Below are 17940 nucleotides of genomic sequence, written 5' to 3'. Positions count from 1 at the left end.
GAGCACACTTTTTACTTCCTTATACGAAGTAAAGGAAGAATTCCAATCTTCAAAATTTTTGTGTATCATATTTAACTGAAAATATCCACTTTAACTGCTTTCGAATGCATTTGGATTATGTTTTTGTGTGACACATGTACGTATAAGAAGAAAGGACTCCTTTTCCCCAAACAAATTATAAAATGGATTCAGAAGAGACTTTTTTTCCTGTACGTACATACCTATTGTAGCATTTCTACGGGTTCCTGGATTTGAAGAATCGGGAACACTTGATGAAGAATCAAACACAATTTATTTTGCCAAGTATTAGTATTATTCAGGACAGCTCCAAAAACATGTTTACAGTTGAAGAAAAACTATGACAAAAACGGTGGAACAATCAGCAACACAGCTTTCAGGCTATCCCGCTGAAGACAGCTTCACGGCAAAGCACTAGAGTACAGATCCCGATTCTGTTCAGTCCTTCTCGGAACTCGACATACTCTTGAGACTCTACACTACAAATCGAAATGCACTTGATGATGCACCAACTCGCGATACACTCGACGACCAATTCAACACTAGACTGCTAATCCGCGTACAAGCAGGGTTTATATACTTCCAAAAGGCATCCATGGCCTGCCTTTGAGAACATTCTGGGTCAAGGCAGTAAGAATATCCATCCATGGCACATTGCTAATTTTGTTGGCAAATGGGTGATTTTATGCCAAAAATGGCAATCCTGCCCTCCCTTGCTATTTTCAAGTAACCTTAAAACACACCTTGCAGGAAGCTATCTTACAACAGCTGGGCGTTTCATAACACTATGTATCTATCTCACGTAACAAGAAAACGAGTATCTTCAGAATGTTGAAATTTTATATATGGAACTGCTTATATGCTGAATTTTACATATGAACATGCAGTTGTGCACATCTATTTTTGGTTGCAATTGGGCATAAGTCTGTCTCCTGCCTGCTCAACAGTCATTCACTTATGCAATTTTAAAAATGTTTTAGATTACTTTTAATTTGCTAAATTGGTGAATTTATTAATTAATTTTCATGGTTTGGTTTTGCACTTGATTTACTTATGCTATCTGAAATTTAAATGATATTGTAGATTAGTTCGAAAATTAAATCTTTTATATGTTTGTACATTATTTTAACTTTAAATTTGCTTTTTTACGTATCTACATGTTTGTTAAAATTTATATATATTATATATATATATATATCTACTGTGTAACCTGGCTCAGTAAGCTTAGTTTTTTTATTCTTATATGTTGGCAAATTGTGCATTTTCTGCTTTAAAAATGATTGAATTATGTTGTTCTTATGTTCTGGTTAAGATTTTTCTGCCTTTAGATAATCTGCATGCAATAGTTGTAGAACTATCAAGAATTTAAAAGTCGTTTAAGTTCTATTAAGCTAACGAGGCAGCAATCTGCTTACATTTGAAACACTTAATAGAATAGTGAATTTGGTTTCTGCAAAAGCTTTAGTGTGTTTTTGCCAAATGGGACCAAAAGTAAACTTTCGGGTTTGTGTACCCCCCCCCCCAAAAAAAAAAACTGCCCTCCTCTCTATTGGCCAAGTTGCTTGTTTTTGCATAAAAACTCTAATTGTAATTGTAAAAATTGTTTTCTTTTTTAATTGTATTTGGTGCTTTATAATTTTCTGTACTTTACAATTTTAATGAAGATGTTTTGAGTTTTTATGTATTTTTGCCTTGCAGCGAACTGACAACTGAATTAGAATTGACTAAATGAGAAATACATCTCTACCAAAATTTGAGGAAATAAGTTTAACTGAAATGTAGCAGAAAATGTGCATAACTTAATAAGCAATACAAGGAAGTCATGTGGTGTCCACATCAGACTTTTCTATTTGTACAGATCTGTTAACAAACGTATATACACCGTGTCCACAAAGGTCCTTACTGGCTTTTATTTTTACTATCATTATTTGTATATATATGTTTCTAGTTACAATTTAATTCCCATATTACAACAATTGCACAAGATATTTAATTTCAAAATTCACAATTTATAACATCATTTAGAATTTGCATTGAGGTAGCCGTTAATAAATAAATTAGAATATTTTGGGGTTTGTTTTTTCCATCTTAAATAATAGTCTTTTATTATTTATTGAAGCCTTTAATTTATAATTCTGCTACATTTGTTATGCTGAAAGAATTTTTATAGAAGTAATTTATCAGTTTCCAAAGTCTAAAAAAAAGTTACAAATATTTTCATGAAGTTTTTTTACTTTAAAATCATAATCTGACAATCATACAAAAAATTCATAAAGAACAAATATTTTCAGTTTTAGTTGATATAAATAACGTAACGGGTTGGCTATGTGCCAATAATGAAGAATGCCAGTGTTTTTTAGAAAATGATTTCTATAAGATTTTGTGAGTAACATATTTCTTTAATTTTTTTTCTTATTGACCAATACTTTTTCATAAAAGTCTGCATAAAAATGCTCATTTCTTGATATCTTAAGATCAGAAGCCTTTTTCTAAACTGGAATTTTATTTTTAGTTGTGTACAAATGCAAGCATTTCAATCTTTATTTTGTGTATAGACCTTGGATATGATCTTCACTTTTAATATTGAATACCTGAGTCTTACTTTTGTCACATGGGAGTCAAACTTTTGCGTTATATTTTTTTACAGTGAGTAAAAAAATTTCAGAAATATACGGAGGAACATACAATAGTTAAATTTTGTATATTTTATAAAAATGGTTACTTTAAATTTAAAAATACCATGATATAAATACTTGCATTACTTAAAACACTTTTGTAACTGGAAGTATATGCACACCACCAACAGCTGAAAAAAATAAGGGCCTTTTGTGGACACAATGTGAGTAGATACAGATATAAAGAAAATAGTATGTCACTAATTCAAGATTACAAAATTTGTGAAAAATACCTCTTACATACACTTATCAATCAGGGTTCATAGCCACATTTTAGTTAAAAAAATAAGCACCTATAAGCACTTTTCAAGCACATTTTAAGAAAAAAAATAAGCACCTGTCTAATTACATCATACACAACTGCATAACCTTAAAAATTAGACTTGTAATTTAAAATATGAGAAATGAAGTACTTATTAAGAAAGAATAAGCATTACCTCAACCATGGAAAATAATTACTTTTTTTTTTGTTTTGTTTTTGTTTTTAATTTTAAATAATAGTTCAATTTACAGAACTAGTTTACAATGAGAGGAAAAAAAACTATGAAGAACTAAACTATATTACAAGATTTAATGATGAAATTTCAGTTCAAAATAGAGAAAATAAATCATAATAAGGCATATTTATTGTATTCGCTTGGAACCTAATAATAAATACAATTTATTTTTCCACTCATATTTAAATAATTTAAATCTAAATTCTGAACATTTTCTAAATTTTCATTGTATATCAATTTTCTCTTAACAGATATTGCAAGCAAAGTAATTTAAGTAAAAAAGAGGAACATTTCTGAAATCAGAAGACAGAAATTTGCTTCATGCAGTCATCTTTAACAGTAAAAGCTTAATTAACCCGCTTGCTTGGAAATTGGCGAATATTCGGACAGTCAAGCGTAACTTGAAGGAGCGGAGTAACCGCTCTTTAGATTTTTCCGCTAAATAAATGCTTTTTATACTTCAATATGTGCATCATATAAAAATAAACAAACGGAAGTAAAAAATATTCTTCTTAACAAGCACAGTAAAACTCTTTTAAGTGTTCATAAACAAATCTCGGACTGAACATCAAAATTAATTATCTCTGCAAAATATTGCAAACGTTATTGCGCAATACGTGCACCGTAATTCTTCCCTATGTGATATTACGCAATCGGAATCAACAACTGCCGGTATTGGGAGAATAAAGAACTAAATAACTGGAGTGTTTTTCATTCTAATTTTCAACAGACGGCATTAAATTTCCGGAATAGAATCATTCTTCGCTTGGGTTGGTAGACCGCAGAACTTTTAGTCCTATTCAATCCACATTGGAAAGTGAACAAACAAAAAAAAAAAAAAAAAAAAAGTCCGTTGCTTGTTTTGCAGCGAACTGTAACAGTTTCAATATTCAAGATTTTGTGGAGAAAGGGGAGACCTCCCAACCTTCGTACTGTATAATGTATTGGCCAAAAAAATTAAATTATTTTGACTATTCGATTACTTTCCCTTTATTTAAGCCATTCCGAATATTATTCCTTAGAAAGCTAATCTGTGTTAAAACACAATCATTTTGCGAAGTTTACTATACTTCAGCAGTTACTGCAACTATGTTATTATAAACATTCATACATATGCTCATAATATACGCATAATGACCATAATAAACACGAACTGACCAAGCAGAACAAAAATGCAAATTTTTAAGATCTTGATAGAAATTCAAATGTGTGTAGTATTTGGGTGGGAGGAAAAGAATGCTGAATGCACCGAAATTTTCTACTGCTTTCGCAATTCTTTGACCAATAGAACGACGGGCACCTGTCTGCACTCTTCGTGCACACCAAAGGTTATGTTAATGCAGAGAAAGGGGAAAAGCTATTTCCGGGAGTATGATTCACCATCTGACATTCCATATTAGGAAGAAAAGTTGTTTATTTAGTTCACCATCTGACATTCCGTATTAGGAAGAAAAGTTTATTTAGTTTCGGCTTTGGTACGGGGAAAAATAGCGTGTTCATTAAAAAAAAAAAAAAAAACACTAAAAGCAAAAAAATAAACACTAAAAACAAAATAATAAGGGCTTTAAAGAAAAAGTAAGCACCTAAAAGGGCTTTTATATTTTATTTTTAAATATAAGGACTTATAAGCACTTATAAGGACCGCTACGAACCCTGTCAATTGATTTTATTCAATGACACCTTCTGGACATTGTACTCTACATGAAGAAAGTATTGCACAGTTTTCCCATAAATACATTTTCATATTATCTAAATTATTTTTTATCACATTTGGCCATCTGTTAGTTCTTTTAATCAATTTTTCTGAATGCTTTAAAAGTACCAGATAAAATCATGTTTTGATAAAAAATTGTGTTAATTTTGTAAAATAAAACAGAGAAAATATAAACTACAAAGTTTTATTAATATATATATATTTAAACAAATTTAAATTTTAACAAACATGTATATATGTAAAAAAGCAAATTTAAAGTGATAATTAAAAAATGTGTAAACATATAAAAGATTTCATTTCTGAACTAATCTACAATATCATTTAAATTCAGATAGCATAAGTAAATCAAGTGCAAAACCAAACCATGAAAATAAATTCACCAATTTAGCAAATTAAAATTAATCTAAATTTTTTTTTTTTTTTTTTTTAATGCATAAGTGAATGACTGTTGAGCAGGCAGGAGACAGACTTATCAAGGGGAAGTTGCCTCCAAACCTAACTCTCCAATCATTCAATTCGTGTTTTGTCATTCATGCAGGCAAGGGTAAAAGTCAAAACCAAAAGTAAAGAGTGAAGAATGTCCAAAAAGAAATACCAATAAAGTGGTACCTTTAGAAATTAGCAATTAAAAAATAAAGTTCTAAAAGGAAAATACCAATGAATTTTTTGAGAAATAAGCAATGTAAAGTCAAGTATTACATTAAACTTTTTTAAAAAATTAAATTTTTTTAAAATTAATTTTTCAGAAAAATTAATTTAGAAACCAATGCATTTTAGAAACCCTTGTGTACAGAAACCTCCCCGACACGAATATGCATATCAATAAAAAGAAACTAAAAAGGAACTAGACATAATTTATCTAAACCAATAAGAAACAAAAAGAACTAATTCATAATTTTTTAAAAAACAAATATATACTTAAAAATATAATTTCATATCTAGAAAATTCTTAAATACTACATAAAAGATATTTAAATACTTAAAGCAAGTAAATAGTAAGTTTTAATTCTAACTTACCTACTATATTAGCGTTGGGGTCTGCAAAAGTATTTCCAAAGTAATGTAAGTGTGCTTTTCAAATTATATATATGGCTCTTATGTAAGTAAAATTGAGTGCCAAGCTGCTATCTTTGTTTTATTAAAAATTTTTTGCAAACTTTAATATTAAAATATTTAAATATAAATCTAGGAAAAAAATAAATATCCTAAAAGTACGTAATTCAAGTTTTAATTTTAACTGATCAACTATTTATGGTAGGGAGTTAAGTAGCTCAGCCAATTAAGAGATGTAAGTTAGCTTTGCAAATATCATAAAAAGAGTACTAATTGAAGTAAAGTAGAGTTAAGTGGTTATTGTGAATTAATAAATGTAAACTGTTTGTAATGTGAAATGTGTGTTCTGTTGCAAAATTGTGTAAATATTGCAAATAATAATGTTAAGTGAATTTTTTTTTGTGAAAATTGCAAATAATTAAAAAGTAATTAAGTAAAACTGAAATGTTTAAAAATTTTTTTTAAAGATTTAAAGTAAAATTTAAAATTTTAAAGTCTTAAAATATCTTTAAAAAATTTTCCAAAATTTATTTGTAGTAAAAATTTTTTGAAATGATTCCTTAAAAAACCTCTAAAAAAATTCCCAGAAATCTCCCAAAAATTCCTTAAAAAAGTTAATTAAAAGTTATATTTAATGAAAGAAAATATTGAAAGTTTAATGAACTTGATTTCAACTGGTATATCAAAACTTAACTACATACTGGCTAAAGTATGGAAAATTAGAAGAAGAAGATTAAAATCTTCACTAAATTCGGGCTATAATTGAGACTTTTGAAAAGAGTTGGCCCTTTATTATATATATTATATGTGTATTTTTTTTTTTTTTTTTTTTTTTTTTTGAATTTTAGCAATTTAAAAAAAAATTAAATTCTGGAACAGACTTTTAAAAATGCACCATTTAAATAATTTCATACCAAAATAAACTGCATTAAAAAAAAAAAAAAAAAGCTAAACTGCTAAATTCATGGAAACCAAATACATACAAAAACATAATGAAGTGAAATCACAGGATATTTTATTCAAAAAATTTAAGGATTTAAGGATAAGTAATACATCAGATATAAAAATTTCCTTTTAAACCAAAGAATCTTACATAATTGTGTATTTATTTGATTTAAGGATAAATAATAATAATAACATAATTATTTACTTGAGAAAACAACTCTTTGCAAAATAAAACATTCTGTGCAGCTTCAAGTTTCTGTTGCCAGTGGGTTTCAGCTTGTGCAAGAGCACCATGTGGCAGTGGAATGGACAGTTCTCCACTTGCTATGGTTTCAGTATCTGAATACAGATGAAATATGCAATTATGTTACACTAATGTTAGAATAACAACTGGCTGAATAAATAGCATCATCAATAGAACATGACTTCATTAAACTATAATATTTACATTTTACAGAAAAATAAAATCACAGATTATGGAAAAGACATGCAATATTGTGAAAATTAAGCATTTTTTATTACATGCCATACATCACTTAACTACTAGTTTCATTATTACACCACATCATTTTAGATAAATTTTTTCCATAACAACTTGAATACTTTTACTCATATATATCTGTTTATAAACCAAATTCAATCTTTCTAATCAACAATTCCCCAACAAGAAGCTGTCCTCTTCATATGACATTCCGCAAGCTTTCTACAAATGAGCAAACATTAAGCTCTGCTCTTATATTTATTTTTTTAAACTGCTGTTTCAAATGCATGATTTTACTTTTTTCAAAACAAAATTTGCATTTTGAAGCAATAGAAACTTCTACAGGTTACCGCATATTCACTTTTATGAACTTGTAGTCATGACTTAGCACGCAATAGAAGTGACACTCAAAGAATCTATTACCACAAATACCAATATAATAATGATTTTACACTTTTGAAATCCACAAAAACATTCACAAAGAGAAAATCATTGGTTCTCATATGTTAGTATAGGCAGTCTTATTGCATCACTAGGCAGTCATTCAACAGTGGATGAGTGATTAACACCATTGAATACTGGTAGTTCAATCTCTGGTGAATGAGCTGGCTACATTAGTAGTTTTCCCCATGTGAAACATGAATGAGCTAATTTTTCTTAGAAAGTACTCCACAAAGGCATCCCTTCTGTTAGGCAGAGAGTCCTTGTGGCTCATCATATTCAAATAACCTATTCTAGAACTAGGCAATCTATCGCAGGATAAAATGGGCTCATAGTAAGCATCTATAAAATGAACAAAAGTTTAATTTTTCTTTAAAAACATAGCTTGATTGAACTGCAATTATTTAAAGTTACATAAAACACTGACAGTGTACCTTCCATATAGGTACATTTTCTACTTACACTACATGCTAGATTTTTTTTTTTTTTTTAAAGGATACGAATTTAAGACTTAAAAGATAATTACCATTTTGAATAGATACTTGAATATAACTGACACCTTCCAATTCATTAGGTAATGTCACTTTTATGGCATTATTTCGAACTGGCATGTTGTTAGGTGAAGGAGCTGGAGTCTCTGGAACTTCATTTTTACTGACTTCAAATATACCAGACTGCCAGTATCTTGAACCAGCTGCATTAATAGTACACAGACGTAAGTATTTTAAAGTACAATAATTAATAAACACTACATTGAAAAATGTGCCCATAATCTAAGAAAAAGTTCAAAATATGGCATGGATGTATGTACCACAGAGGTGACTCCATTTCAAAAATCCTGAAAATTACTATTGAGTAAAAATCTGATATAATTTCAAATAATTTAGAACATTAAATGTGATATACATACATACAGACATACACACATACTGTTTTAAAATCATTTCATCAGTGAAGCAAAAAATCTATTTTTTTTAATTAATAAATGTTTGATTATATCATTTCATGAAGTCACTCCTCTTCTGATTTCTCAAAATTATATAAAATAATTACAAAATTTAGCTTGCTCTTTTTTATTGAGGGGAGGGGGCAAGGTAAATTATTGGAATTGCTGCATTTATAGTTTTCTTTGCTAATAATTGAAAGTTCAGTATGATCAGCAAGTTATTTTTGATATAGACAATGACTTTTCACTTAACGCTTGAAGTATTAGATAAGAAACTGAAGTATGCATATTAACATGTGTTGAATTGGAGGTTCAGCTGGCAGGGAGAGATTGGTTCTTGGAATGTAAATAGTTTTGATAAATAGTCCACCTATTTAATAAATTATGTGTAAAATTTTACAGAACAGAGTTCTGAGAGGGTTTTGTGATTCAAAAGCCTCACATTTATATTTGATTAAAGAGAATAAACGATAAGATGCACTTCTAAGAGAAATTAATTAAAATAAATGCTGCCAAAAAGGTGTCAATAAAGATATGTCAGCAATTTCAAAAAGATATTTTCCACAAGTACCAATCATTCCACCTAGCAACCATGCCCTTAATTGCTGTCAAAACGATGACAATAAAGATATATCAGCATTTCAAAAAAACATTTTCTTCAAGTAATCATTCTAACTAGTGACCATGCACTTAATTCCTTAATCTTTGCTCAGTTTTGTTTATACTCCATTTTACTGTTGACTAACTTTTTTATTTTGGATACAGTTTTTATTTTAATTTGCAGTAATAAATTGGTGGAAATTATTTTATTTGCACAAGCTGTCAAAGATGGCTTATTTAAAGAAGCTCTCAGAGCTTTAAGAATTTGAAGCAGCCAAAAGCACATCACGTTATGAATGAATAGTACATTCACATAGCAGATATTGCATGTAACAAATTATAAAACACTACAGTATCCAGGCCAACATATTGAACTGACAGCCTCTAAATCAAGGATGTCAAACTCGCGGCCCACAACAAATATTTTTGTGGCCTGGCCAATATATCGGCAAATAATAATATATAATAATAAAATAACATATCGACGAAGAAAAAAATGAAATCTTTACTGCTAAGTAATTAATGATAATTTATTCAGTGTCGTTAGATTACTCACAGCGAGCTCACACACACACTACTTAAATTACAAATGCGTGTGAGTAGCTTGCGTTCAGCTACCTTCGGCTTTTGGGGGACACGTGCACTCAGAACTTGTACGCATCCCCCGATAGTCGAATGTGGCCGAACTCATAGTCTCAGTTTTCCAATCATAGTTTTGTATGATATATTGGTGCATGCATGTGCATGCACTTTGCTTTATTATTACTTAATTATTACTTAATTCATATTGTTACGGATTTCATAGTTATTTATTTATTTAATTTTTTTTTTTATTTAGAATTTTAATTAGATTTGCTTCATGTTGCCTTAGCAACGCAGACGATTTTTGAAAAGACAGCTGCGTTGGAAGGTTAAAAATAGAACAGCGCGTGCATTTAATACCTAATAAATAAATATCTCATAATTGCTGTTGCCATCCACAAAAATCCAGATATTTATAGATGTTTCCAGTATATTCGAGAAATTAATTATAAAGCTTATAAAAGCCGAGAACAAACAACTCATCTCAGTAGTAGCTGTAGTTCTAGTGAACTGTTTGTTTACTTAATGCTGAACTGTTTGTTTACTTAATACTTCTTGATTTGTAGCGATTTCGCTGTGAGATAGAATTAGTTTCTCTGTTTTGAATTGATTTTTGCTAAACGTTTGACATTTTGTGATATTGTTAGAATATTTTTGAAGAAATATTTCAGCATTTTGATTTATCTCTTGTGGAAAGAATAAATTTTTGTTAACTTTTTAACGTTAACCATGTTTATTCCAGCCCTTTGTATTCAGTATGTCTATATCAAAACCAAGTGGTAGTAAAATTTAACGAAAAATCGCTGACGAACATAGAATATTCCAAGTAAAATGGGAATTAGAATATTTTTGCTGTGAAATAAAAGATAAAATAATCTGCTTGATATGTAATAATACTATTAATGTACCAAAGTTATATAATATTAAACGTCATTACAAACAATACAAATCGAAATATAACAATTACGAAGGATTAATGAGAGAAGAAAAGTTGAAAAAGCTAAAGTTAGGAGTGAAAAAGCAACAGTCCATGTTTAGTAAAGTATTGCAAGAAAGTGAAGCTGCGGTACATGCAAGCTACGTCTTGTCCGAGTTGATAGCTAAACATTCGAAGCCTTTTACTGACGGTGATTTCATCAAGGAATGCCTAATGAAAGCTGAAGAAATTGTTTGTCCTGGAAATGTGAAGGCTTTTCAATCAATTTCATTGTCTCGAAATACAGTTGCGGAAAGAGTTACTGATTTAGCCGCGAATTTAAGTGATCAGATCAAAGCAAAATCATCTAGTTTCGAAAGTTTCTCCATTGCCTGTGACGAGAGCACGGACATTAGTGGCAAAGCTCAATTAGCAGTATTTCTTCATTCTTGTGACAAGAATTTTAATATTTTTGAGGAATTACTGGAACTAATACCGATGCCTGGTACTACCACAGGAGAAGATATATTTACTTGTGTTTTTGGACTTCTGCAGAAATACAATCTACCTTTGGCAAAATTAAATTCTGTAACTACAGATGGCGCTCCATCAATGACCGGGAAAAACAAGGGCTTTGTAGCATTACTAAGAAAAAAACTTAGTGAAATTCATGGTTCAAACATTCATCATATGCATTGTATTATACATCAAGAAGTTCTATGCACGAAAGTAATAAATATAGAGAATGTTTTGTCATATATAAAAAAAGTTGTAAATTTTATAAGATCTCGAGGTTTAAATCAGCGTCAATTCACTGCTTTCTTAAGTGAGTTAGATAGTGAATATTCGGGTTTGTCCTACTATACCGAGGTACGTTGGTTATCTTGCTCCAAGATTCTCAAACAATTCTGGGATCTGAAAGAAGAAATATGTCAGTTTTTAAAAACGAAAAATCAAGACGTAAGTTTGTTTTACGATCCAATAATGGATACAAGATTTATCTTTCTTGGTTGATATAACCAAACACTTAACTGATTTAAATTTATCGTTACAAGGAAAAGATCATATCCTTACGAACATGTTTGACATAATTAAAGCATTCAAATGTCAACTAGTTCTTTGGGAAAAACAACTTAAAAATGAAGGTTTGACACACTTCCTAACGTGCAGCATGAACAAATCAAGTTTAGATGATACTTGTTCGTATCAAAAATATGCAGAAAAAATTGCAAATTTAACATTTGAATTTGAAACGAGGTTTAATGATTTTAGTTCCCTCGAAGACAATTTTTTTTTTTTTTTTTTTTTTTTTTGTTTGTTTTGTTTTCTTCGATTTTCTCAATAAGTATTGACTCAGTACCCAGCCATATGCAAATGGAGGTGATCAAGATTCAATGCAACTCAAATTTGAAAGCAAAATTCATTGAAGTGGGCATGCCTGAATTTTACAAATATTTACCAGCCAGCTTTGAAAATACTCGAAAATTTGCATATGAAATTATTTCCAAGTTTGGTAGCACTTATCGGTGCAAGCAGTTATTTTCAGTCATGAAAGGTAATAAGTTTCCTATTAGAAACCGTATTAATGATGCTCACCTTGGGTCAGCGTTGAAAGTTATCACTGCAAACAAAATTTCTCCCGAAATAGGAAAGATAACAGCAGAGAAGAGATGTCAAGTATCAGAACGTAAACATTAAATTTTTCTTGTTCTTTTCTATATAAATATATATATATGTTTATTATTGTATTATTCAAAATAAATCTACATTTCTATGAATAGTGATTTTTTTTTTTTTTTTTTTTTTTTTTTTTGCGGCCCACCTAAAGTTAAACCTTGTTTGTTTGGCCCAAGTGTACCTATGAGTTTGACATCCCTGCTCTAAATCATAAGCAGTTTCAACGTTAGAAAAAGAAAACATTTTAACTAATAACTTATTCTAAAATTTATTTAGACAACAAATAAAACATAGTAGCTACACTATCTGGCCAAATGTATCAGGATATCCGTTTAAAGAAGTGGATCTGACAGCTACTTTGATGCATAACTGAAAGCTATAAAAGTGTTGGTATTGGTTTGTCAGGTCACATTTATGCATTTGTGAAACAATGAGTAAGCCAAAGAAGCTTAGTGACTTGGATCATGGCAGTATAGTAGGCCATCTTTGTAGGAAAGCAGATCATAAAATTTCAGACATTCTGTAGAAACCAAAATCCACTGTGAGTGATGAAATTGTGAAGTGGAAACATCAAGGCAGTGACACTGCAGAAAAACGAAGTGGCAAGCCAAAAATAAATTAGTGAAAGCAGCCATAGATCTCTGAAAAGGGTAGTGAAACAAAATCTTAAGTCCTCGTTAGTTGAAATAACTCAGGAATTCCGTAGTTCATTAGGCATTATTGCTGGCAGCACGACTCTTTGTTGAGAGTTAAAAAATCTGAGATCATGGTCATGCAGCTGCTCACATGCTGAATATCACTACTCAGAATGCGAAGCATAGATTGCAATGGTGCAAACCTCAGTGCATCATTGGACTTTGAGCATGTGGAAAAATCTTCTTTCGAGTGATGAATCTTGCTTTACAATCTGGCAATCTGATGGATGTGTTTGGTTTTAGTGAATGCCTGGCGAATGTTTCTTAACCCCTTCGAGCCAGGTAGTGCAAACGCACGCTTATCGCGGAGGCCGGCAGCGTCTTATGCGAGCGTCTGTCCAGGGCCAGGGGTTTTTTTGGTACTAAGCCTAAATCCATGAAATTTCTGAAGTATCAACGCATTGTTTAATAATGCTCTATAGAGTATTTAAACGGCTTATGCTTTATAGATATTTTTATACTATATACTTTAATTACCTTATTTCTTGTTTAAATGCATATTTTACACATTTTATTTTCATTACTCACCATTTTATGACTTTTAACATTATACATCTGAAAACTAAATATATTACTTAAAATTCTCTTTTCGTATGAAAAATTTGAAAACAGGGATCTACACACAGTCCTACGTTACATTCCTTGCACTCGTAATAACTCATTTGCCGTTTTGAAGGATTTTTCCGGGAATGTGAACAAACGAAGCATCATCGTCTCATTTTCTTATCAGTCTCTTCTGAACAAAGTTTTGGAAAATGTCTTTCAGTTAATCTTTCAGAATCAATATCAGAATACCTGAATTTCAGAATCAATATCTGAAATATTTTGCATCATTTCTGCTATTTCATGCTCTGTTAAACATTTTCGACGCTTCGACATTGCAAAGATAAAAACAGAAAGAATTCACGTCTAACAAGATCTAATTATTTTCTAGAAACTGAACTGCAAACCGAAATACCCAATGCTTTAGTGCAAATAAAACTTCTCTACTTAAATAAACAACTACCACGTGCGAATAAAGTGCGATTTAAAGAGACGTCATAAATCACGCCATTCGGAAACATTTATTTCTCCTTTTGTTTATATAATCAAAAACACGTGTATGTGAGTCATGCTTCTCTCATTTCGAGTAGAAGGTCTAATGTACATGTATCTGAAACCATATGGACATACAGTGCCATCTTGTGACAGAAATTATAGTTTTACAACGTTCCAGGACACTGGCACAAATACATGACAGTCGGTAGTGAACGGGAAAATGCTCTGGCACGCCTGCGTGTCGGCCGGGAGGTGAGTGTGTTCGTTGCTGGCACATAGACGTGACAGTCGGCGCGAAGAGGTTAAGTGACTGCACTGTGTCGACTGTAAAGTTTGGTGGCGGCAGCATCATACTGTGGGGATGTTTTTCATGGTACGGCTTGGGTTCCTTAGTTCGTGTGGTTTTAAATGTGAACTCTGAGATGTATGTAGACATTCTGGATAATGCTGCTTTCTCATCTCTATATCAATATTTCGGGGTACCCTGCTGGAAGTTAATCCTGATTTTGATAACTTTGCAGCTCTATCCTGCTCCATTCACACATCAGGATTTGAACAGCCATTGTTTGATGAAATGGGTGTTCAAAAATTGAAATGGCCTTCTCAACGCCACAAGCTAAGTTTCATAAAACACCCTGGGAACAAATAAGAATGCAGATTATGTAGCCAACCAAATCGACCATCCTCACTGCCAGCAATCAGCTGTGACAGATGCCTAAAAGTCAATTATTATTTGCGCAGTGTGCATTCATACAGCTAAATTCTACTTGTTTTCAACGGCAATTTTCATTTTTCATTATATAGTTCCGTCTCTGAATCATATAATAATTTTTTTTTTAAAAAATGCTTCCCTCGCGGTAAAATAAAATGCTGAAAAGAAATTATGCATAGCAATTTCTTGGTAAAAATAATTATACTTTAAATAAAAAGATTACAGCTTTAAGGGAGGAGATTATAGCAAAAACTGAAATGTCTAGCAAGTCTTCTGTGGAAACCCAAGTAATATTTCACAGTCATCATAACATCTAGGCTATATTGTTCTATTATTCTGTCATCATATCATCCACACAATCAAATGCACTTTTATATGGTGGATCTATGGAAGTCACAACTGCTAGGCAAGATTTAAAAATATTTCATTCAATATGGCATATTTTAGTGAGGTGCTTCTTGAAGGAACATTTTCAGAAATAGACAATAAATGGTGACACTTTAATGGAAACAACAGAGTTTTAACTTACTTAAATTTTGTTATGCATCTTTTACCATTGCCATATATAGTTGGATGATGCATGACAAGAATGACAAACTCATAAAAATTCACTCAAACATTTTTCAAAATAATATCTTGTTATCCTTATATATTAATTTAAAATAATAACATTAATAATAATAAAGGGGATTTTGGACTGCCAGTTTTCATATCTTTCCTCATGGAGATCCCATGATGCATATTGTGATTTACTGCAGAAAACAAAGCAATAACTGATGATTTTGACAACTGATTTCAAGCTTCATTACCAATAAAACTTCCTCAATGGGTTTTAGGCTCATTTTAAACTTTAATTCACAAATAAAAAATTAAAACTAAAATTCTTAATGTATTTTATGACATTTAGCTGTAAAAAGACAAAAAAAAAATTATTTATCATTATAAGCTGCTGTAATATATCATTGCAATGAAGTAGACTTAGAAGCAATTATGCTGTAGAAATATTGAGAGCACAGGACATAGGATGCTGATCCATAGTAAAGAGAATCTTCATTTTTACTTGAAACATGCTGTGGCCACAAACAATTTGGCACACTACTTGTGCCTACTTCAATATGTTTAAATTTTTGATAACTTTGCAGTAAGATGAGAACAGCAAGCAGCGGTCCAGCAAGGCAAAAGTGTAGAAAGTAAGTACAATTGCATTCAGGACTAAATCTTAATTCAGACTGAATTAGTTTTGGCTCTCAATGCATATTGATTGGATAATTAAAATTGCCGTAAAATTATTATTGACTGTTTTAGTTCCATTTACACTATCTGTGTTATGGAGTCACAATACATGGATTAGTATGGAAATGACCTAGTGCAGAAAGAGATTATACTATTTTTAGAAAAAAGTTGAAATTAATTTATGCATTAAGAGGCTATCGCTAATTTGAATTATAATTTATTTTTTACATATTTTCTATCTTAGATATAATGTATATATAATGAGCAAAGAAAAAAAAAAAAAAAGAAACAAACTACTAATAACTGAAAACAGAGATTTTAATACATTACTAAGAAAAATGCAGCCAAATTCAGAAAAACAGCATTACACCTGCATGAGAATTCTCATTTAGCACACACATTTTAATACCTTTGATTTTGTATAATTTAATTTTTGTTTACTAATATGTAGCTTTAAAATTTCAATTTTAGTTAAAACTTTTTTCAAACTAACTTTCAAGATTCAAAAATTACACTCACAAATATACTTGCAATTTTGATAATTGAGCTAATTTACAAGAATGGGGCATTAAGCTAAAAAAATGTTGGAAAACTGACCATCATACTAAGTGTGATGGCTAAAACTCGAAAAAATAAAGTAGGATTTATCAGTACAGAAAACTTCAAAGATGAGTGAACTCGGCATAAATCCAGACTCTGTCTATGTTAAGAGTAAGTTGTGACATCCATTAGTCTCCTGACTGGATGCTGAATTCTAATCCCTACTCTTACTAATTGTTTTCAAATACTTGATATAATGGGATGCATGATGGATTGAAATGCCTTTGTATGACAGCAATAAAAAAAAGTAGTCCCCCCCTCCTTATTTGAATATTTTTTAAGCGTTGTTCACAAGAACAGATTCGACCGGAAGCAAAAGATGATTCTAAGAACGTGTCCCATTCACACTTTGAACAAGCATTAACTGCTTCTCCGAATTGGAGGTAGAATTTGGCAGAACGTTGTTACCTCTCGGGAGCAGGGCAAATGAGAAGATTTCCCACACTGCACTGTGCGACTGCATGGTTCACTTAATTTTAACAAACAACATGGTTGATGCGCAGCTGATGGCTTGCTGGATTGTCAGCGAAACAATCACATTGGTGGTTGCGACATCATAAAAAAAATAGATAGAACCATACGTAATATGGAAATTTGTAAACAAATACAGACAAGGTTATCTGATACCATTCAAATTAAATTTGAAAACGTGCATATCGGCTTCAATGCGACAAGGGGACTCAGTACCTTTTGAATTATTTCTTTATTTAAGAACTTGTGTCTGCCAGTTATGAATATTACTAAATGGTTTTGTAAGACAAAATGATTTTAAGCTGAGAAAAAATTGCCAGTGATTTTTTTTTTAATTTAAATTTTTAGATGAAAAGTTTAACAATTAAATATTTTTCTTCTCTTACAATTTTTAATGTTTCCCCCCAAATTTTCTGATTGTGTTTATTAGTGTTTTTTTTTTTTAATTTTAATAACTTTAAGAAGCGATTTTACAATTAATGAATTAGTTTCTGAGAAAAAAATAAAAACACATTCTTATGTAAAAACTTTGAGACAAATACAATCTCAATCACATTTTCACTTCAAATAATTTTTCTTTTCAGCATTTTGCAAAACCTATCCTTATTTCTATAAAGTATATAATTTTAAATAAGCAATAAAAATA

The 17940-nt window shown here is 30.6% G+C and overlaps 1 protein-coding gene across 1 annotated transcript in view; it reads right to left on the bottom strand.

Moving 5' to 3' along the window:
* Nucleotides 1-17940, bottom strand: part of MED17 (mediator complex subunit 17) — a 99083-nt gene that overhangs the window by 48049 nt on the left and 33094 nt on the right. Inside the window, exons 5-6 of the mRNA XM_085814817.1 lie at nt 8351-8518; nt 7108-7241 (exon numbers count right to left, since the gene is read on the bottom strand). Of these exons, the coding sequence (XP_085670943.1) occupies nt 7108-7241; nt 8351-8518 (302 nt within the window). The remainder of the gene's footprint in view (nt 1-7107; nt 7242-8350; nt 8519-17940) is intronic.

The sequence above is a fragment of the Stegodyphus dumicola genome, chromosome 4 (genome assembly GCF_044657685.1).
Source record: "Stegodyphus dumicola isolate Sdum_Otavi_A_Nest chromosome 4, ASM4465768v1".
NCBI classification, from domain to species: Eukaryota; Metazoa; Arthropoda; class Arachnida; order Araneae; family Eresidae; genus Stegodyphus; species Stegodyphus dumicola.
This window is presented reverse-complemented; position numbering and strand designations above follow the sequence as displayed.